The sequence below is a fragment of the Mirounga leonina genome, unplaced genomic scaffold (assembly GCF_011800145.1).
Source record: "Mirounga leonina isolate KUSES-001 unplaced genomic scaffold, KU_Mleo_1.0 Mir_91, whole genome shotgun sequence".
NCBI lineage: Eukaryota > Metazoa > Chordata > Mammalia > Carnivora > Phocidae > Mirounga > Mirounga leonina.
The window spans coordinates 45,818,805-45,835,489 of NW_023270839.1; the positions used below are offsets into that span (position 1 = coordinate 45,818,805).

The window sequence follows — 16,685 nt, forward strand, 5'->3', positions numbered from 1 at the left end:
ACTGGACACAAATTTAAATGTATAAGAATGTTCACTGAACTGTAATTAGAAGAAAAAAAAGAATAAGCCAGGAACAAATTGTGGTTTATTCATGGAGGAAAGGCTATGTAACAAAATGATATTTATCGGGGCACTTGGGTGGCTCAGTCGTTAAGTGTCTGCCTTGGACTCAGGTCATGATCCCAGGGTCCTGGGATCGAGTCCTGCATCGGGCTCCTTGCTCAGAGGGGAGCCTGCTTCTCCCTCTGCCTGCTACTCCCCCTGCTTCTGCACATGCTCTCTCTCTCTCTGACAAATAAATAAAATCTGAAAGAAAGAAAGAAAGAAAGAAAGAAAGAAAGAAAGAAAGAAAGAAAGAAAACCTCATTCAGTGTTACCCACATCAAGGAACTTGGTATAAGGAAATAAATAGTCCAGTGGGTGGAAAAAAAAAAGGTAAACCTGCAATCAGGCACGAGGAATTTAAAAATGTGTACCTACATGTGAATATCATCCATCAGGTGTGTCATGCAGAAAGTTCTGTTAGTTCTTTCCAACACCTAAATGGTCCTCATTCTAACTAGTCACCAAGGAACAAACCTTTGTCATCCTGTTCCTTCCTTGATAAAACCAGATCTCCACTGTTGCTGCTATACCTCAGTGACCAAATAGCTGAAGAAAAGACATTTCTTTATAGAAAGATTCAAGCTAAGGGCGCCTGGGTGGCTCAGTTGGTAGAACAAGCGACTCTTGATCTCAGAGTTGTGAGTTCAAGCCCCATGCTGGGTCTAGAGATTAGTTAAAAATTGCAAGGAAGAAAAAAGAAGAAGAAGAAATGGAAGGGGAACCTAAAGATTACAAAAGATTATAGAGACATAGATATAGAGATTCAGTATGTTAACCAATTGCATAAACCTCATTCAGATTGCTATTAAACTAAACAAATGGTACAAAGACGGGTATGAGACAATGGGGGAACTTTAAATGCTAACTCATTGATGATTTTAAGGAGTTACTGTTATTTTTTAGGTGTGGTAACAGTATTGTAGTTACATTTTTTTAAAGCCTTGATCTTTTATAGATACACACGGAAATAGTTGTGAATAAAATAATATCTTAGATTTGCTTCAAAATAATTCAGGAGTGAGAGAGGAGGGAGGTATATACGAAACAAGGTTGGCCCATAACTTGGTAATTACTGAAGCTGGGTGATGGGCACATCCTGCTTATTATACTATTCTCTCTTTTTATATATGTTTGAATTTTTCTGCAATAAAAGGATTTAACAATGAAAAACACAAGCATTTTTCAACTTGTTTGGTAGTCAAGGAAGCCCAGTATGAATATCAATTCTGAGGTAATGTCACTGGGTTGTTTCATTTTGTTTTTAACTTTAAAAAAAAAAAAAAAGATTTTTTTTTTTTTATTGGGCACCTGGGTGGCTCAGTCAGTTAAGTATCTGCCTTCAGCCCAGGTTGTTATACCGGGGTCCTGGGATCGAGTCCTGCATCGGGCTCCTTGCTCAGCAGGGAAGCCTTCTTCTCCCTCTCCCTCCGCCCCTGCTTGTGCTCTGTCTGTCAAATAAATAAATAAAATCTTAAAAAAAAAAGATTTATTTATTTGAGAGAGAGAGCTCGTGCATGGGCAGGGGGAGGGGCAGAGGGAGAGAGAGAGGAAAAGCCGACGCCTGCTGACCAGGGAGCCCAACATGGGGCTCCATCTCAGGATCCTGTGATCATGACCTGAGCCGAAAGCAAGAGTCAGATGCTTCACCAACTGAGCCACCCAGGCGCCCCTGTCGCTGGGTTGTTTTACAATGACATTTCTGGATAGTCCTTCAAAATTCAAAAATTATTTTTAAATAGCACTTTGTGTGGCCCGGGTGAGTATGGGCAAGTTTTGAGTAATCCAGTTAATGTTAACACATATTAGAAACATTTGAAGTTTTTTCTACAGAAGAGAGAACAAAAATCCTTGTAACTGGTCACAGTTGTTTGCTCAGGCATACCACCCATGCTGCTCTGACCCTGAGTCAGAGAACAAGAGGGTTGCCAATGGAATGAAATGCCAGTACAATTTTGACAAGTACTTAATATACCATTGATGTGCCTGTTAGGAGGAAACGGAATTCGTGTTCGATTTAAACTAATTCTTTTTTTTTTAAAGATTTATTTATTTATTTGAGAGAGAGCACGAGAGAGTGGGGATGGGGTGGGGCAGAGGGAGAGGGAGAGAGAGAGACTTAAGCAGACTCTGCGCTGAGTGTGCCGTGGGGCTCCATCCCATGACCCTGAGCTCATGACCTGAGCCGAAACCCAGAGTCAGATGCTTCACCGACTGCACCACCCAGGTGCCGCTGATTTAAACTAATCCTTTATGTGCTTCTTATTATAGATTAAAATAGAAATAGTGGGCTCAGTCAGTAGAGCATGCGACTCTTGATCTCAGGGTTGTAAGTTCGGGCCCCACGCTGGGTGTAGAGATTACTCAGAAAGAAAAAGAAAAAAGAAAGAAATAGTACCAACCAGGGGCGCCTGGGTGGCTCAGTTGGTTGAGCGACTGCCTTCGGCTCAGGTCATGATCCTGGAGTCCCGGGATCGAGTCCCGCATCGGGCTCCCTGCTGGGCAGGGAGTCTGCTTCTCCCTCTGACCCTCCCCCCTCTCATGCTCTCTCTATCTCATTCTCTCTCTCAAATAAATAAATAAAATCTTTAAAAAAAAAAGAAAGAGTACCAGCCAGAAACACGTCTGTTTAAAAAAACTCACCATGTGATTTTCTAGTGGATATTAAACATCAGCTGAGGAAACATGCGGTTAGAACTAGGACTTGAAGAGTGGTTCAACCTCCACGGGTTATTAAAATTCCAGTCCTAAATTAGGACCAAGCATTTCTAAACCAGTAAAAATGTGTAGCTGTAGCAGGGAGAAGGGAGGAACCAGCTTACCCTATAGAGGCTTACATTCTTCGGAAAAAACCTTCCTTCTGGAATCTGTGCGATAGGAGGCAGGTACTCCTTGGGGTGGGGGGCAGTTACTTCTTATCACACAGGGGCCTCTGCTCTCCCCTCCTCCTTCCTTTCCTACATGAGTAAACTTCATCAAAGGGTGATTCATCAAAGCTGCAAAGTTTGGTGACAACAGACAGTGACAGATTTGTGCCCTGCAGCCCAGGTGAATAGCCGCACGGTGGCCCAGACCGATTTCATGCCAAACTTACACTTGGCACCAGAGGCAGCTGCAGAAATGTAGGGGCCTATTTTCATTTTTCAGAAAAGGAGAAAGCAAGTTATTTTCTGGTGTCCAAACTCACACACTGGACACTGTACCAAGTGGAATGCTGTACCGTTTTCCGTTTCATGGGCCTGTGTTTGTGTTTATGAAGTAAGTTCTCTGCCCACCGTGGGGCTTGAACTCATGACCCTGAGATCAAGAGTCACATGCTCCACCAACTGAGCCAGCCAGGTGCCCCTTGATTTCATGGACTTTCTATAGGGAGTCATAGCAAAGAAGAAATTATGTGAAGAAATAAAACACCTCCAGAAATTGAGGGGAAATTGAGGCAAATTAGCAGAATCACTGAATGACATCATAGAGAAGGCCCTTGGGAGCCTACAATCCAATCTCCTTGCCTTATGATAATGGCAAAGTAGACCCAGAGAGGGGACCTGACTTTTCCCAAGTCTCAGCAAAACAGGAACAGCGTGAGGCTTAGAACTCACTTCCGATTCCCAGAGCAAAGCTCTTCAGGCTGGTCCAATAAATACGGTATGTGGCATTGTTGGGGGGGGGGGGTGGCCAAAACCACAGCTTAACCAGGTTAAGGACTGGGCGGAGCCACCTAAGCAGGCACTTGAAAGAGCTTCCGAGAGGCTGACTGGCATAAACCCACCCGAGTACTGCTGACCTCAACCTCAGGGGGCCATCTTAGGTGGATGAATTGCACACAGGTCTTTCTGGTCTGCATCAAGGCTTTTGAGGACTCACCTAAGTTCAGAAATTTGAAAGCAACCTGTAACGTCAAGGCATGGATCGGGCTGGGCTGTCCCCTCTAGGCTAATTCCGAAATTTCTCCCTAAGGCAAGTCAGGAAGAACTTCGACTTGGTCCCAGCTGAAACTCTCGCGGAAGCTGGGTGGCAGCCTCCACCAGCTTCGCCCTCCAGACCTGTCCGTTTGCCCCAGGGATGCTCACTGCTTACCTGGCCCTGTCAAACTGTAACCTCAAACCTGAGAGTGTCTGTCAGCATGGGCTGGACTCTGGCCAGCATCATCAGAGGACTGTGGAGGGGGTATCCAGGCCCCCTCACTACAGGACGGGAGGGACACCCTCTACGCCACCTCTCCCTGCACCCCATAAATCTTTGAGAGGCGCTGGACTTTGGAGCCAGCTAGAGATGTACATGGGGCGAAGACATCACAGATTGTGAGGGCACTCTGTCTTATTCCCTAGGAGCTTGACCCCTGCAAGGATGGGGGCACCCTTAAACAGCCATGAGGAGGGGGGAGACAAGCAAAGCCAATAAGGGCAAATGACAACTGGGTAGAGACCCACCAGCCTCTGAAACAGGGCAGAGGGAGCCCCTAAGGATTCAGCCAGTTCCATAAACCTGTGTAGAGTGGGCACAGGACTCACACATTCACCCTACCTTCCCCCAGTGCTAGCTGGCCAGGGGAGCCAGGCTGCCCTCCAGAGCTCAGACTGTGGGGCTTGGGACCTGGGCAAGGGCAGGAACTTGCTACAGCTTCACTCACTTCCTCTGTCTGCCCTAAATAATCCCGCCCGCAGCACCCAAGACCTCAAGGAGCGAGGCCACAGTTCTTGGTGTCACCTGGAACGCCACCTCCAGCCTGCCCAGCCTCCTTGCCCCTTGCCCAGCTGCAAGAACTTTCCTTCCTCCCAAAGCGACTTCGGATCATGTCTCCCGGCTGAGAGACCGGCCCCAGCGCGCCCGATCGGGACGGGCCTGGCGCACGGGCGCGGCTGGGTCGTGCCGGGACAGCTCCACGCTGCCTCCTGGGCCGCCGCGGGCCGCTACAACTGCAGTCCCGGCTGGGCGAGGAGAGAGGCTGACCCCTCCGAGAGCCAGCAGGGAAGCGCCAGACTTGGGGTGCGGGGCAGTCAGGACGAGGGAATCGGTTTGGCTGGTGAATGAACGAATGAGTGAATGAATGAATGAATGAATGAATGAATGAATGAATGAATGAGTACACGGATGAATGAATAGGAGGGTGCCCATCCTGATGCCGCCCGGACTTCTCTCATCCCCCAGGTACGGGGCGCCGACAGCCGGGCCATCTGCCCCCTCGCCAACACCTCGCAGCCCCCGGAGGCGCCCGGGCCCGCGCTGCGCAGCTCTGGAGCGGAGCCCAAATGCCGGTGGCCGGGAATTGCCTGCCCCGCGGCCAGAATGTGCCTAGGCGCAGGGGCGCCCCGCGGCCGCCTCGTCCGGCCAGGCAGCGCCCCTCGCGGCAGCCCCCGGGCCCCCCGCCCGTCCCCCAGCCCAGCCCGCGGGCCTCAGCCCCTTACCTGCCCGCCTCGGCCGCCTCGCCCCGGCTCAGAGCGGTCATCGCGGCGCCTCCAGCGAGCGCTGGGGACCGCGCGGCCAGACCGCGCGCCCGTCGGCCCGCCCCCGCCCCGGGCCCGCCCCCGCCCGCCCATTGGCTGCTCGCGCGGGACGGGCCCCGCCCATTGGCCGTTCCTCCTCCAGGTCCTTGCTGGAGCTCTGCGCAGATTCTACCACTCCTACTTCCAGACCAGCAAGTCCGGGTGGCCCCGGCCTGGGTCTGCACCTCCTGCCCCTCCCAGCGCAGGGCTTGGGTCCCCTCCAGGTTCTTCCTCCTCAGCCCTCCCTCTGCAGCAACGGTTCCCGTCCTCCTCTAAACCCTCCTGGCTCTGAGCTCCAGGGTAGGTTTCAACTTCTCCCCACACCAGAGAGGTAACATGACTTAGAGAGCACAGATTTTAAAACAGGATAGCCCGGGCAGTCGGAAAGCCCGGGAGCCAGGATGCTTTCGCGCATTTCTCCAAGTTGGGTCCTGGCGAGGGACTGACACGATGGCTAAAAATCAAGTCGGGAAGCAAGACAAGGAAAGCTGAGTGGTGCCATGGGACAATGCCCTGGGCCTTGAGAATGGGGTCAAAGCCCGATTCCCCGAGCTTACCTGGCCTTCAGGACCGGTCCCTCCTGCCAGGTAGGGCTTGATTCTTGAGGGGTCCGGAAAGGGAAGGTGCAAGCCAGATTTCGTTCCATTCCTAAACCTCTACCAACCCCTTGGCCCCGTTTTGTCATGGGGGTAGGACATTGGCAGACAGGTGGGGCACAAAGGGAGCCCACAGAGAAATATTCTGGAAACTGGGAGCAGAACCTGGTGTTCTCCTACAGAGCCCTTACATTAGGGTCCTCTGCTGCATTAGACCTACCCCACCAGCGCAGGAGGGAGGGGGCCTTGTTGCTGCCCTCTCCTCTTTGGTCCAGATAAGCCAGTAAGATGTCCCAGCTACCACCTCCTGAGGGTGATGAAGGGATAACCTATCTCCTCAAGACAGTCAGCTCCCGTTTTCCCAGCACCTCTGCACCCACCAGAGCACCAGTTGCAGGTGGCCTGGGTCACCACACAGGCGCGACCACCAGGAGGCGCAAGGGTCTTGCCACCTTCACCCTACTCAGAGGGTACAATTCACCCCCCCCACCAGAAAAGCCATCAGAAAAGCGAGGAAACGGGTGCTTCAGCTGTTTATTGACACACAGGTAGGCTCTATAGCAACAGGCCTGGGGGCGGCTGCAGCAGTGGGGAAAGGGGGGGGTGGAGGGCGGAGGGTGGAGTGTTTGCCTGCAGCGACAGCTGAGTGTAGGAACAGAAGTGCACAACGCACACAAGGTGGGAGTGGGGGAGACTGAGGGGGGTGGAGAAGCAAGTGAGGGCCTGAGCCAGTCTCCTTAAAGTGGAACCAGTGCCCTATGCTGCTACTCTTGCTGGCGGTCTCTTGACCGCAGGCCAGGGTTGGGAGTTCTCTGGTACCCGTTTTCCATAGGTACCGAATGCAGTACGCAAAGGAGGATAAGCAGGAGCTGTTGCCCTCCACGTTAAGCTCTGGGGCTTCCAGTCCTGCAGCCTTTCTTCGTCCCTTGCTTGGGTGAGGTCACATGATGTGCAACCCAGCTCTGGGTCACCTCACCCGAACAGGGTCCTAAAAAACAGTCATGTTTTACAGAGGCATGAATCTTCCCTGGCATCCCAGCCCACCAGTGCCACGTGACAGCCCCCAAGTGAGCACTACAAGCATTGCTGGCCTAATGGATGGGTTGGGGAACGGGGATGGGACAGGGGCTGGAGGAGGGGCTCTGGGGCCCATCACGGCACAGGCACGACACGCATGGTGTTGGTGAAGCCGGAGCCAGGGCGCCACCCAGTCAGCACAATGACCACATCGCCCTTCTTGAAGAACCCTCGGGCCTTGCCTGAAAGAAGAGAAGAAAGGCTGGTGAGTAAAAGCTGAGCCAGGCAGGCGCGCACCTAGCCCACTGCCCTCGGGAGGTAGCAAGCAGGGCTGACGGACCATTACTTCCTTACACCACAAGGTGGCGCAAGCCTTCCAGCCCAGGCAACCGGGAAGAGGGAGGCCCTGCCCTGGTACTTCCTGATCAATCAAATGGCAGAGTTGCCAGGGACCTTTGGACATCATTCATTTTACACTCTAGAGGGTAGAGTACTTCCTCTCATCCACTGACATCCTACTTTATCAGGGACAAAGGCCACCAGTACATAATCTGTGTGTATGGCACCCCACGGCGTAGAAGCTATGGCTAATTTTTTTTTTTTTTAACCCTCAGTAATGAGCAGATGCCCAAGAACGGACTATCCAGGGTCCTTTGCTTTGAGCCCCAAACTGGAAGACAGAGGAGAGAAGTGGGCAGCTCAGCCCAGAACTTCAGGGAATGGGAAGGATTCAGAGAACATTCCCAAGGATGTCGGCTAGGACTCCTGCACAGCCTAAGGTCAGCATGTCCCCCTTTCTAGAGGATCCTAGGGAGACCAGTGCTCAAGCACTGTTCCCACCCCTCCAGGCTCTAGCCCTTGCTCCCAGCCACGCACCAACATTCATGGCCAAGTTCACCCGGAGGTCCACGTCCTCAGCCCAGGCCTCCTGCACTGGGTCCTTACACACCACAGGAAAGATGCCGCGGTACAGGTGGGCCTGGCGAGCAGTCTGGTGATTCCGGGTCACAGCAATGATGGGGGCGCGGGGGCGGTATCTGGACACCTGGTGAGCAGACCTGAGATGGGATGATGGACAGCAGAGGAGACCATTAAACAGCGTTCCAGAGCCTCCCAGGACACCCCGCAGGGCCCTCAGCACCAGTTCACCCTCTAATCCAACTCACTCTGCCAGCATGAGACCCTGGCCATTTTAGCATGTGCTCCCAATGCCGGGGCAGCCCCTCGTCCTCTACCTTCCAAGGAATAGAAGACGACTCTTCTTATGCCATGCTACCCAACTGCCTTCCTCCCCTCCTCACAGCCCAGGGCCCCAGGATCCCATACCGACCCAGCATGGTCAGTCTCACCTATTCACCCAACATGGCCCATAGTTGGCAGAACCCCCTCCTCTGAACTTTTCCATCCTGGCACAGACACAGCCCAGCCCAATCTCACCAGCGCCCATTCCTCTTGCTGCCAGCAACAGCGACAAGCCAAGCAGCATGGGAATAGCACCTGACTCTTGACATCTGCGAAGAACAGGAGCACGGCCCACCAGCCCCCCTGGGAATCTACAACGCAGGCCTTCTCTCCTGCTGTGCCCTCTCCCGAGCCCAAAGGGCCCCCAACATCCCTGAAGCGGTCCCAGCAACTGGGCTCGAGAGCCAAACCTGAGTATTTCTGAGCAAGGCTTCGAAATCTGGGCGTTACCCAGGAGGAAAGACCAGGAGATGGGAAGGTTAGTGTGGGAGGCTCTGCCTGTGAAGGCCCCTCTGGAGGGTAGGGGGCCCCTTGGAGCCCCAGCGCCAGACGCTTCCTTGAACAGACACTACCCTTCTGGTTGTAGATGTGTCTGGGGAGTTGGGGAGGGGCTTGCTTGCAGGAGGCCCTGGGCCTCAGAAGGCAAGCTCTAAGGACACTCAACAGGTGTCAGGGAAACTTAAGCCACAGCACAGCAGAGAATGCCCCGTTAAAGGCCTGGCCCCATACAAGGCTTTCAGAGGGAAGCAACTGGTGAAGTTGGGACTTGCGACAGTGAAATCCCAGCAGACTGGAGCTAAAAATAGCCAAAGAGCAAAGGCTGGACCTTTCCACAAAGGTCAACTCTGATGGCGGGAGCTGTTTATCCCGAGCCCTCTGCTGCAGCAATCTGCACAGATCTCATGCCCTGGTCCTAACAGGCAGCCCCACTAGCCGCTCCTTGGTGCACGGGGCCGGTTGGCCTGATCCCCCTCTACCCTTCCCTTCTAGGAATCCCTTGTGGCCCTGGGGCAGGGATGAGGAGCACACTCCCAGATGGGGGCAGTGACAGAGGCTAACTCCATGGCCGGACTAGGAAGAGATCCCGAGTCTAAGTCGAAGGCCAAGCACAGGCCTCAGCTTGGTTGCACGGCACCAGAGTGCCCGCAAGACAACATGGTGACCTTTCCTGGTCCTCAACCCACTTGCCTTTGGGGCTCAAAGACAGGCAGGGACAGGTGCACCAACCAAACAGCCTGTCGGTGGACAGCACTGATTTTCCAAACGGAACTTTTAAAGAGCACATGGTAGCTGGAATGAACAAAACTGGCCACCTTTTACTTTTTTAAAAGATTAGCTTGTAAATAATCAAATAAGCATCTGTAGTCAGTCTATCTGTAGTTCTGTAATTCTCTAGTTTATCTTGAGGATGTAAACTCGCTTTGGACGCAAATGCTCTGATACCACTGGCGGATGCTGTCTGGAGTCCTCCGGGCCCAGGGGCAGGCAGAGGGGTCTTACCCGGGCTCAGCGACGTCCGAGCCCCGTCCAATGCACCGCTCTCAGGACGCCCAAGGAAGGTGCCCCGGAGCAGGGCATCCCCGGGAAGCCACTGCCACCTCCTACCTGCCAGACTTGGTGAGGACGATTATGGCCCCACTGCAGCACTTGAAGGAGGCCTCCACGGCGCCCACGGCGGCGGCTTCTGTGGGGTCGTTGGTAATGGGCGCCAGGCGGCGGAGTTCCTCAAATAATTGCAAGTGGTAGATGGCGGCCTCTGCCTCACGGGCAATCTAGGGGGGGCGATATCCGTCCAGAGGGACAGGAGGGGGACAGAGCTTTGTCAGAGCCGCGTCACAGGGGAGGGGGGGAAGGATCGCCCAGACAGCTGGTGAGGAACATGTCCCTGGATGTGAGGCCAAGAAAAGGCCAACCACCAGAGGTGCTGAGCTGAGCAAGATCCAGACTCACAGGAACAAGCCCTTCACCAGCGGCCAGTGACATCCACTGCGCCTACCGAGCCAAAGGCCCTTTTGGTCCTGCCCTGCCCTGACCTCCCTGGCTGGCTTCCTGCAGATGAGAAGAGGATTGGAGCCCAGGCCGCAGCTGCAGGGCCCTAGCTGCCTTCTAGATCAGCTGGAGCAAGAGGCTGGTTATCCTGCGGAGTTATCTGCCCTTGGGGCCCTACCTGCCAGACTCCGTCAGAACTATCAAAGCTGCTGCTAAACACTTATAAGAAGCCTCCACGCTGCCCATGGCCATGGCTTCCATGAGGTCTGTGGAGTGGCTTGAGCCTCGCGCAAGTTCTTCAAACAGCTTGCGGTGGAACATGGCTGCCTCAGCCTCACGAGCTATCTGTAAGGTTTAGAGTGGGGAGGAGAGGCAAGGAGGAGGGAAAAAACAAGAGAGACAACACATGGAAAGACAGAAGGGGGAATTAATCAGAGGAAGGTAAACTTAGGTTAATTGGCTAAATCTGTCCTTCATGCAGATGCAAAGAGGCAGCGTGAGGAAAGCCCAAGACTCAGGGATGGGAGGAGAATTTCCAGCATCGACTGCTACTGCTTCCCCTCCCACAGAGGGAAAATTGGTTCTTCCATTCTGGAAGGACTTTTTGATTGGGGGTAGGGGTAGAGGGAGACGACACGGCGGCAGGCTCTAGAACCTCGGCACAGAAACATGCCCAGGCTGGACCCACGCCACTCCCTGGCAGGACCCGACCATGCTGCCTCATTCCACAGCTCACAGGAAGGAACAGGCCCTCCCTCCTCACATGGCTGTCTGGTCACCGCAGGGCTCAGCGCCTGGCTTCCAGGCACACGCGGGACACTTGCTTGGCTGCAGGCACAGGACTGCTGCCAGCCTTTCCAGTGGCTGGCCACGGGAACGCGCTGAACAGCGCCGGAAAGCCGGGGTCAGACGAAGCCAAAAAGCCACACAGCTTAACCGTGGTCCAAGCACAAAGGGGGGGAAAATGGCAGATTGGTGAGGGGCACACGGAACAGCCATGTGAAGGGACAGATGCCTGTGGAAGCACACAGGTGAGTGTTAACAGGACATTTGATTAAAAATGTAAGGATTACCACAGTCATGAGAAAGCCATTCAGTTATTCACAGACCACCTGCTCAGGTAACATCAAGGATTAGAAAGAAAACGTAAGCTTCAGAACATTGTAATGCATCTTAGAGGATGAGGGGTGCAGGGAGAATCAGTAAGAACATCTCATTAACTTGACAGTAGAAGCAGGTACATGGCAGGATTTACTAGGTTAAAGGTTTTCTTTCTCTAAGGGAGGGCATGCAGTCCAAAGGACAGGAGACATGAACAGGAAATAGAACCATACCTGATGCTGCCTAGCCCTTAGTCATGGGTGGTTAATTGCCTCAGTTAGACACAAAAGAAAGCAGTGAACGGTTAAAGGAAGCTCTTGGCCAGTGTTAACTGGGGGCGTGGAAAGGAGAGGCCTGCACCGCCTAGCCCAGAGCCCATCACTTATCTTCTGAGCAGGGCCATCCAAGCCCTGTCGTTCTCTCTAAGGTGTCTGTTCAGAGGAAAGACTGGGGTATGGAAAAAACAACAGGAGTTCAGAGGCCAGAGCATGATTCTTAGTATAGGCCCCTGCTGGAGACCCAGCCTCATCTCCTGCTAGACAAAGCACTTTGTTACAGAACAGTGGCTCTGGAGCCAGATCTGGGTTCAAACTGAGGCTTTATCACCACGTAATCCTCCTCTGTAAGTTGGGGTGACATCTATCACGCAGAGGGTAAAGATTACATCAAGCTACACAGCCTAATAACTGGACACACAGAAAGGGAAGGAGGAAAGGAAGAGATCTTTGTTGGGGGCGGTGTTTACATTTGGGGGAGTGCAGGGGAGGGGGCGTCACACAAAGGGCACAGGGATCCTTTGCTGATGGGAAAAGAATTGGAGGGTCAAAGAAAAACCACTTCAGGATCCTAGGCGAGTCTGCTGAGCTCACACACGTTAGAAGCACTGACACTGGACTATTTTAAGAAGTGAATTTGCAGCACTCCGTCTCCCAGGCCTCAGGAGCCCTGGTAACTGAACCCTGGGTTAACTCTTCAGTGAGTCTAGAGCAGGACCAGACAGGGCCAAGGAGCTGAGAAGGAGCCAGGCAGTGGGACGTGGCCACGGACCCTTCTAGATGCTCTCACACCATGCCCAACAGGCTCACTCACTCTCTCCACCTGTCCCGACTTGTGGACTTACTGCCAGTCACTAAAACCCCACCTTTCAGCCTGAGGCGAGTGCAGCAGCTCAGCAAAGCAGGCCCCGCTGCCGGCGCCATGCAAGGCCAGCTAAGTCGCCTCAGGGCACGCAACAGCTTCCGGAGCAGGCCTAGGCGCCCCCGGGGGAGGCAGCTGATGTGGGGTAGGTGGGGAATCAAACAAAAGCCAAACAGGTCGGCTGGGAGGAGCCCAGGGCCTTTCCCAGAACAGGGCAGAGGTACTCCGGTCCTCTGGGCTGTCCGGAGGAAGGGACTCACAGCCTTGAAGCCAGAAGTGACTGTGTTATGACGGATGAAGGAGGACGCTTCCAGAACCGGAGGAAACAGGAGGGAATGTGGGCAGGGAAGGCAGAAGAGAAAAAAAAACCAAGACACTCCTCTCCCCCCAGCACACACTTCCTCACTCCTGTTGTGACTCAGAGGATCATAAAAGGTGGTGGGCGCAGCAGCCCAAAAGGAGTCGCTCTGTCCAGAAGCTTGCCTCCCCGCCGGCCCGGCCCGCGACCCGCGGACATGGGGAGGCCCGAGAACTCACCAGGTGCTGCATACGAACCGCCTCGAGCGGGTAGTCCCCTTTGGCTGTCTCTCCAGACAGCATGATGCAGTCGGCTCCATCCAAGACCGCATTGGCCACATCGCTGCCCTCAGCCCGGGTGGGACGGGGCTTCTTGATCATGCTCTCCAGCATCTGGGAGGGGACAGAGCACAGTGAGATGTGGCCAGGGCCATCTTCAGAGAGGAAGGACTACACCCTGACTCCCTGGGGAGCGTGTCTGTGCACAGAGTATTGCTTTGTGTACATGCATGAGGGGAAGGGCAGGTGTGCGTGTTTGAGAGGTGGGGGGGTGGGATGCTGGGAAGAGACCAACCGCCCCCCCCCCCCCACGAGCATGTGAGCATGGGGAGAGGCACATGCCTGCGTCGCACAGATGACAGGCTTCCCGGCTCGGTTGCACCGCCCAATCATCATCTTCTGAGCAAGGAAAACTTTCTCTGCGGGAATCTCAATGCCTAGATCACCACGAGCCACCATGATGCCATCACTGGCTTCCAGGATCTCATCAAACCTGCCAGAGGGGGTAGAAAGAGAGGCTCTATGGAACAAGGCCGCAAGTGCAGTGATGCTCAGGAGGTTCTCCTGCATTCTCTGACTTAGCAGCCCTTCACCAGGACAGCCGTCCATGACCTCCTCCTGGGTGTGCAGGTGACGGGGTGTTCCAGCTACCTTCATCTCCCAAGGCGGGCTAACGGTTCTGCTTGCTGACCTTCTTTAGCGCTAGGATGGGGACTTCACTGAAGGGGCCGGGGAGAGGACAAGGTTTCTTCCTTCCCATCTGCAGCTCAGGAGGCCCCTCTTGAGGCATCTCTCTACCATCGGCACCCCAGCCAGCACTTCCAAGCAGACAGAGAACACAGGGCCAGCTGAGCACTCCTGACACAGAGGTCCGTGGCCTTCCAGCCAAGGACGCTTGCGGGCTGCTCCTTGAGGCAGCCCCCTCCCACCTGATGAAGGCAAGAGGACATGTGGCTTTGCCTGGCCTGCGGCCAAGGTCAGCAGGCACCCCTGGTTTATCAGGACGGCAGGAGAGGGACTCCATGTTGCCTGGTACAAAGGACATCTACCCAGAGCTAAGAATGGCAAGGTCAAACACTGGGCAGGGCCGCTCCTCCCGCCCTCCCCAAGTACGCGCCTAAATCACACAAGTAGGTCTAGAGTTTTAGCTGTGCTGACTTATGCTCCTAGTAGGGAGCTGAAGAGGAAGAGAGGTCAGCTAGCTGGCCGTACTCATTGGCTCTACCTGGGGACACTGGGGAGGTGGTGAAGTGGAGCTGGGTGGGCCCAGGCACAGCGGAGGAGGTACATGCTTTCCTCCAGGAAGCTGATCACATGCCAGAGCCAGCCGAGTCATCAGGTCAGCGGCTTTGTACATGAAGACAAGGACACCAGGAGCTTCCCCAGATCTCCCAAGTGAGGGGCCAAAAGAGCCACCCCCTTCCTAAGAGCCTGCCATCTTCCTTCCATTGGGAAAAATGGTGGTGGAGGCGGGGTTTGGGGGGCAATGTCCCTTTGTTCGAACAAAGTAGCACTCCTGATCAGGAGGACAGCATGATCCTATAAGCAGTGACCCCGTCCACTCCAACATTGGTCCCTGGGCCTATGGAACAATGTCAATCACCACTGGGGAGCATCAGCATGCCAATCACCTGGGAAGATCTATATGTTGTTTTTGTTTTTTTTTTTTAAATACCAATGCCTTGGGGCCCTGGCTGGCTCAGTTGGAAGAATGTGCAACTCTTGGTCTCAGGGTCACAGGTTCGACCCCACATCAGGTGTAAAGATTACTTAAATAAACTTTAAAACAAAACAAAACAAAAACAAGGGGCGCCTGGGTGGCCCAGTCGTAAGCGTCTGCCTTCGGCTCAGGTCAGGATCCCAGGATCCCTGGGATCAAGCCCCACGTCGGGAACCCTGCTCGGCGGGGAGCCTGCTTCTCCCTCTCCCACTCCCCCTGCTTGTGTCCCCCTCACTCTCTGTCAAATAAATAAAATCTTTAAAAAACAAAAATAAAATGAAATAAATAAATAAAAATACCAATGCCTTCCACTCCCCTTCTTCAGATATTTGGACTCAGTGGGTCTGGCCTCAACTAGGGAGTTTGTATTCGGATGGGCCAGGTTTGGGAACTGGGTATTCACAGGATACGGTCTGATTTTTGGAAAGCGAGGCCGGGGCTGATGGAAGTAGGGGACAGAGAGGAGCACTCACCTCCGAACTCCCTCATGATTCTCAATTTTGCTGATTATCTTGATGTTCTTCCCTTTCTCTCCCAGGACCTTCCTGACTTCATGGACATCTGAGGCCTTGCGGATGAAAGATGCAAACACCATATCTACATCCTGTTCTACCCCAAATTTCAGATCCTGGATGTCCTTTTCCGACACAGCAGGCAAGTCCACAGCAGCCCCGGGGAGGTTCACACCCTTCTTGCTCCCCAAGGAGCCACCGTTCTCCACCTCCGTCACCAGGAAGTCAGCACCTGTCCGAAATTGGGGGTGGGGGAGGGAGCAATGAGGGCACAATGTCCAACCGGAAGCAGGGTCCCCCGGTAGAGTGAACTGGAATGAGGCACATTGTGGGCACTGGAGTCGCATGTCCAGAATTCTGATCCCAGCTCACTAACTGTATAATCTTGGGCAAGTCGACTAACCTATCTGTGCCTGTTTCCCCACCTGTTAAATCGGGATAATACCGGCTCATGAGGTTGTTTTAAAATTTAAATAAGTTACCACGTAAAATGCTTAGATATTAGCTATCATTCCCAGGTATTCCTGCACCTATCACACTGAGGAATGGAGGAAGGAAAGCAGAAAGGCAGAAACAGTGAGGATGGATAAAAAAAGAAATATTTTCATATGCTCCCCGAGCATGCGATAAAGTTGGACTGAAGTCTGTTTTATTTATTTATTTATTTTTTAAGATTTTATTTATTTATTTGACAGAGAGAGACACAGTGAGAGCAGGATCACAAGCAGGGGGAGAGGGAGAGGGAGAAACAGGCTTCCCGCGGAGCAGGGAGCCCGATGCGGGGCTCGATCCCAGGACCCCGGGATCATGACCTGAGCCGAAGGCAGACGCTTAACGACTGAGCCACCCAGGCGCCCCCTGAAGTCTGTTTTAAAGGACAAAGAATCAGGGGCGCCTGGGTGGCTCAGTCATTAAGCGTCTGCCTTCGGTTCAGGTCCTGATCCCGGGGCCCTGGGATCGAGTCCCACATCGGGCTCCCTGTTCGGCGGGAAACATGCTTCTCCCTCTCCCACTCCCCCTGCTTGTGTTCCCTCTCTCGCTGTGTCTCTCTCTGTCCAATATATAAAATCTTAAAAAAATAATAAAAAATAAAGGACAAGGAATCAGAAAAGGAATTCCTGAGAATAAACAGACTTCACCTTGCTGTCAGCCAAACAAACTTCCCATTGTCCTTGGGTCAAGGGAAATTTAGAGATGGTTCTAGAGAATGAGA

At 53.5% G+C, this 16,685-nt stretch overlaps 2 protein-coding genes across 10 annotated transcripts in view; both read right to left on the reverse strand.

The window, feature by feature from the left end:
• Positions 1–5,567, reverse strand: part of GRAMD2A (GRAM domain containing 2A) — a 32,131-nt gene extending 26,564 nt beyond the window's left edge. The window contains exon 1 of the mRNA XM_034993664.1: positions 5,505–5,567. The gene's annotated coding sequence lies outside the window, so the exon portion shown is untranslated. The remainder of the gene's footprint in view (positions 1–5,504) is intronic.
• Positions 5,568–6,694: 1,127 nt separating this feature from the next.
• The window catches only part of LOC118003398 (protein mono-ADP-ribosyltransferase PARP6), a 62,342-nt gene continuing 52,351 nt past the window's right edge, over positions 6,695–16,685 (reverse strand). For 8 of the 9 annotated variants that reach the window (XM_034994405.1, XM_034994404.1, XM_034994400.1 and 5 more), the window contains 6 exons: positions 15,434–15,704; positions 13,583–13,733; positions 13,202–13,354; positions 10,605–10,771; positions 8,072–8,253; positions 6,695–7,437 (listed from right to left, as the gene is read on the reverse strand). In XM_034994405.1, coding sequence (XP_034850296.1) covers positions 7,331–7,437; positions 8,072–8,253; positions 10,605–10,771; positions 13,202–13,354; positions 13,583–13,733; positions 15,434–15,704 — 1,031 coding nt within the window. In that variant the 3' untranslated portion in view covers positions 6,695–7,330. Of the gene's footprint in view, positions 7,438–8,071; positions 8,254–10,042; positions 10,210–10,604; positions 10,772–13,201; positions 13,355–13,582; positions 13,734–15,433; positions 15,705–16,685 lie in introns of all 9 variants that reach the window. The other variant, XM_034994401.1, reaches the window with a different exon arrangement.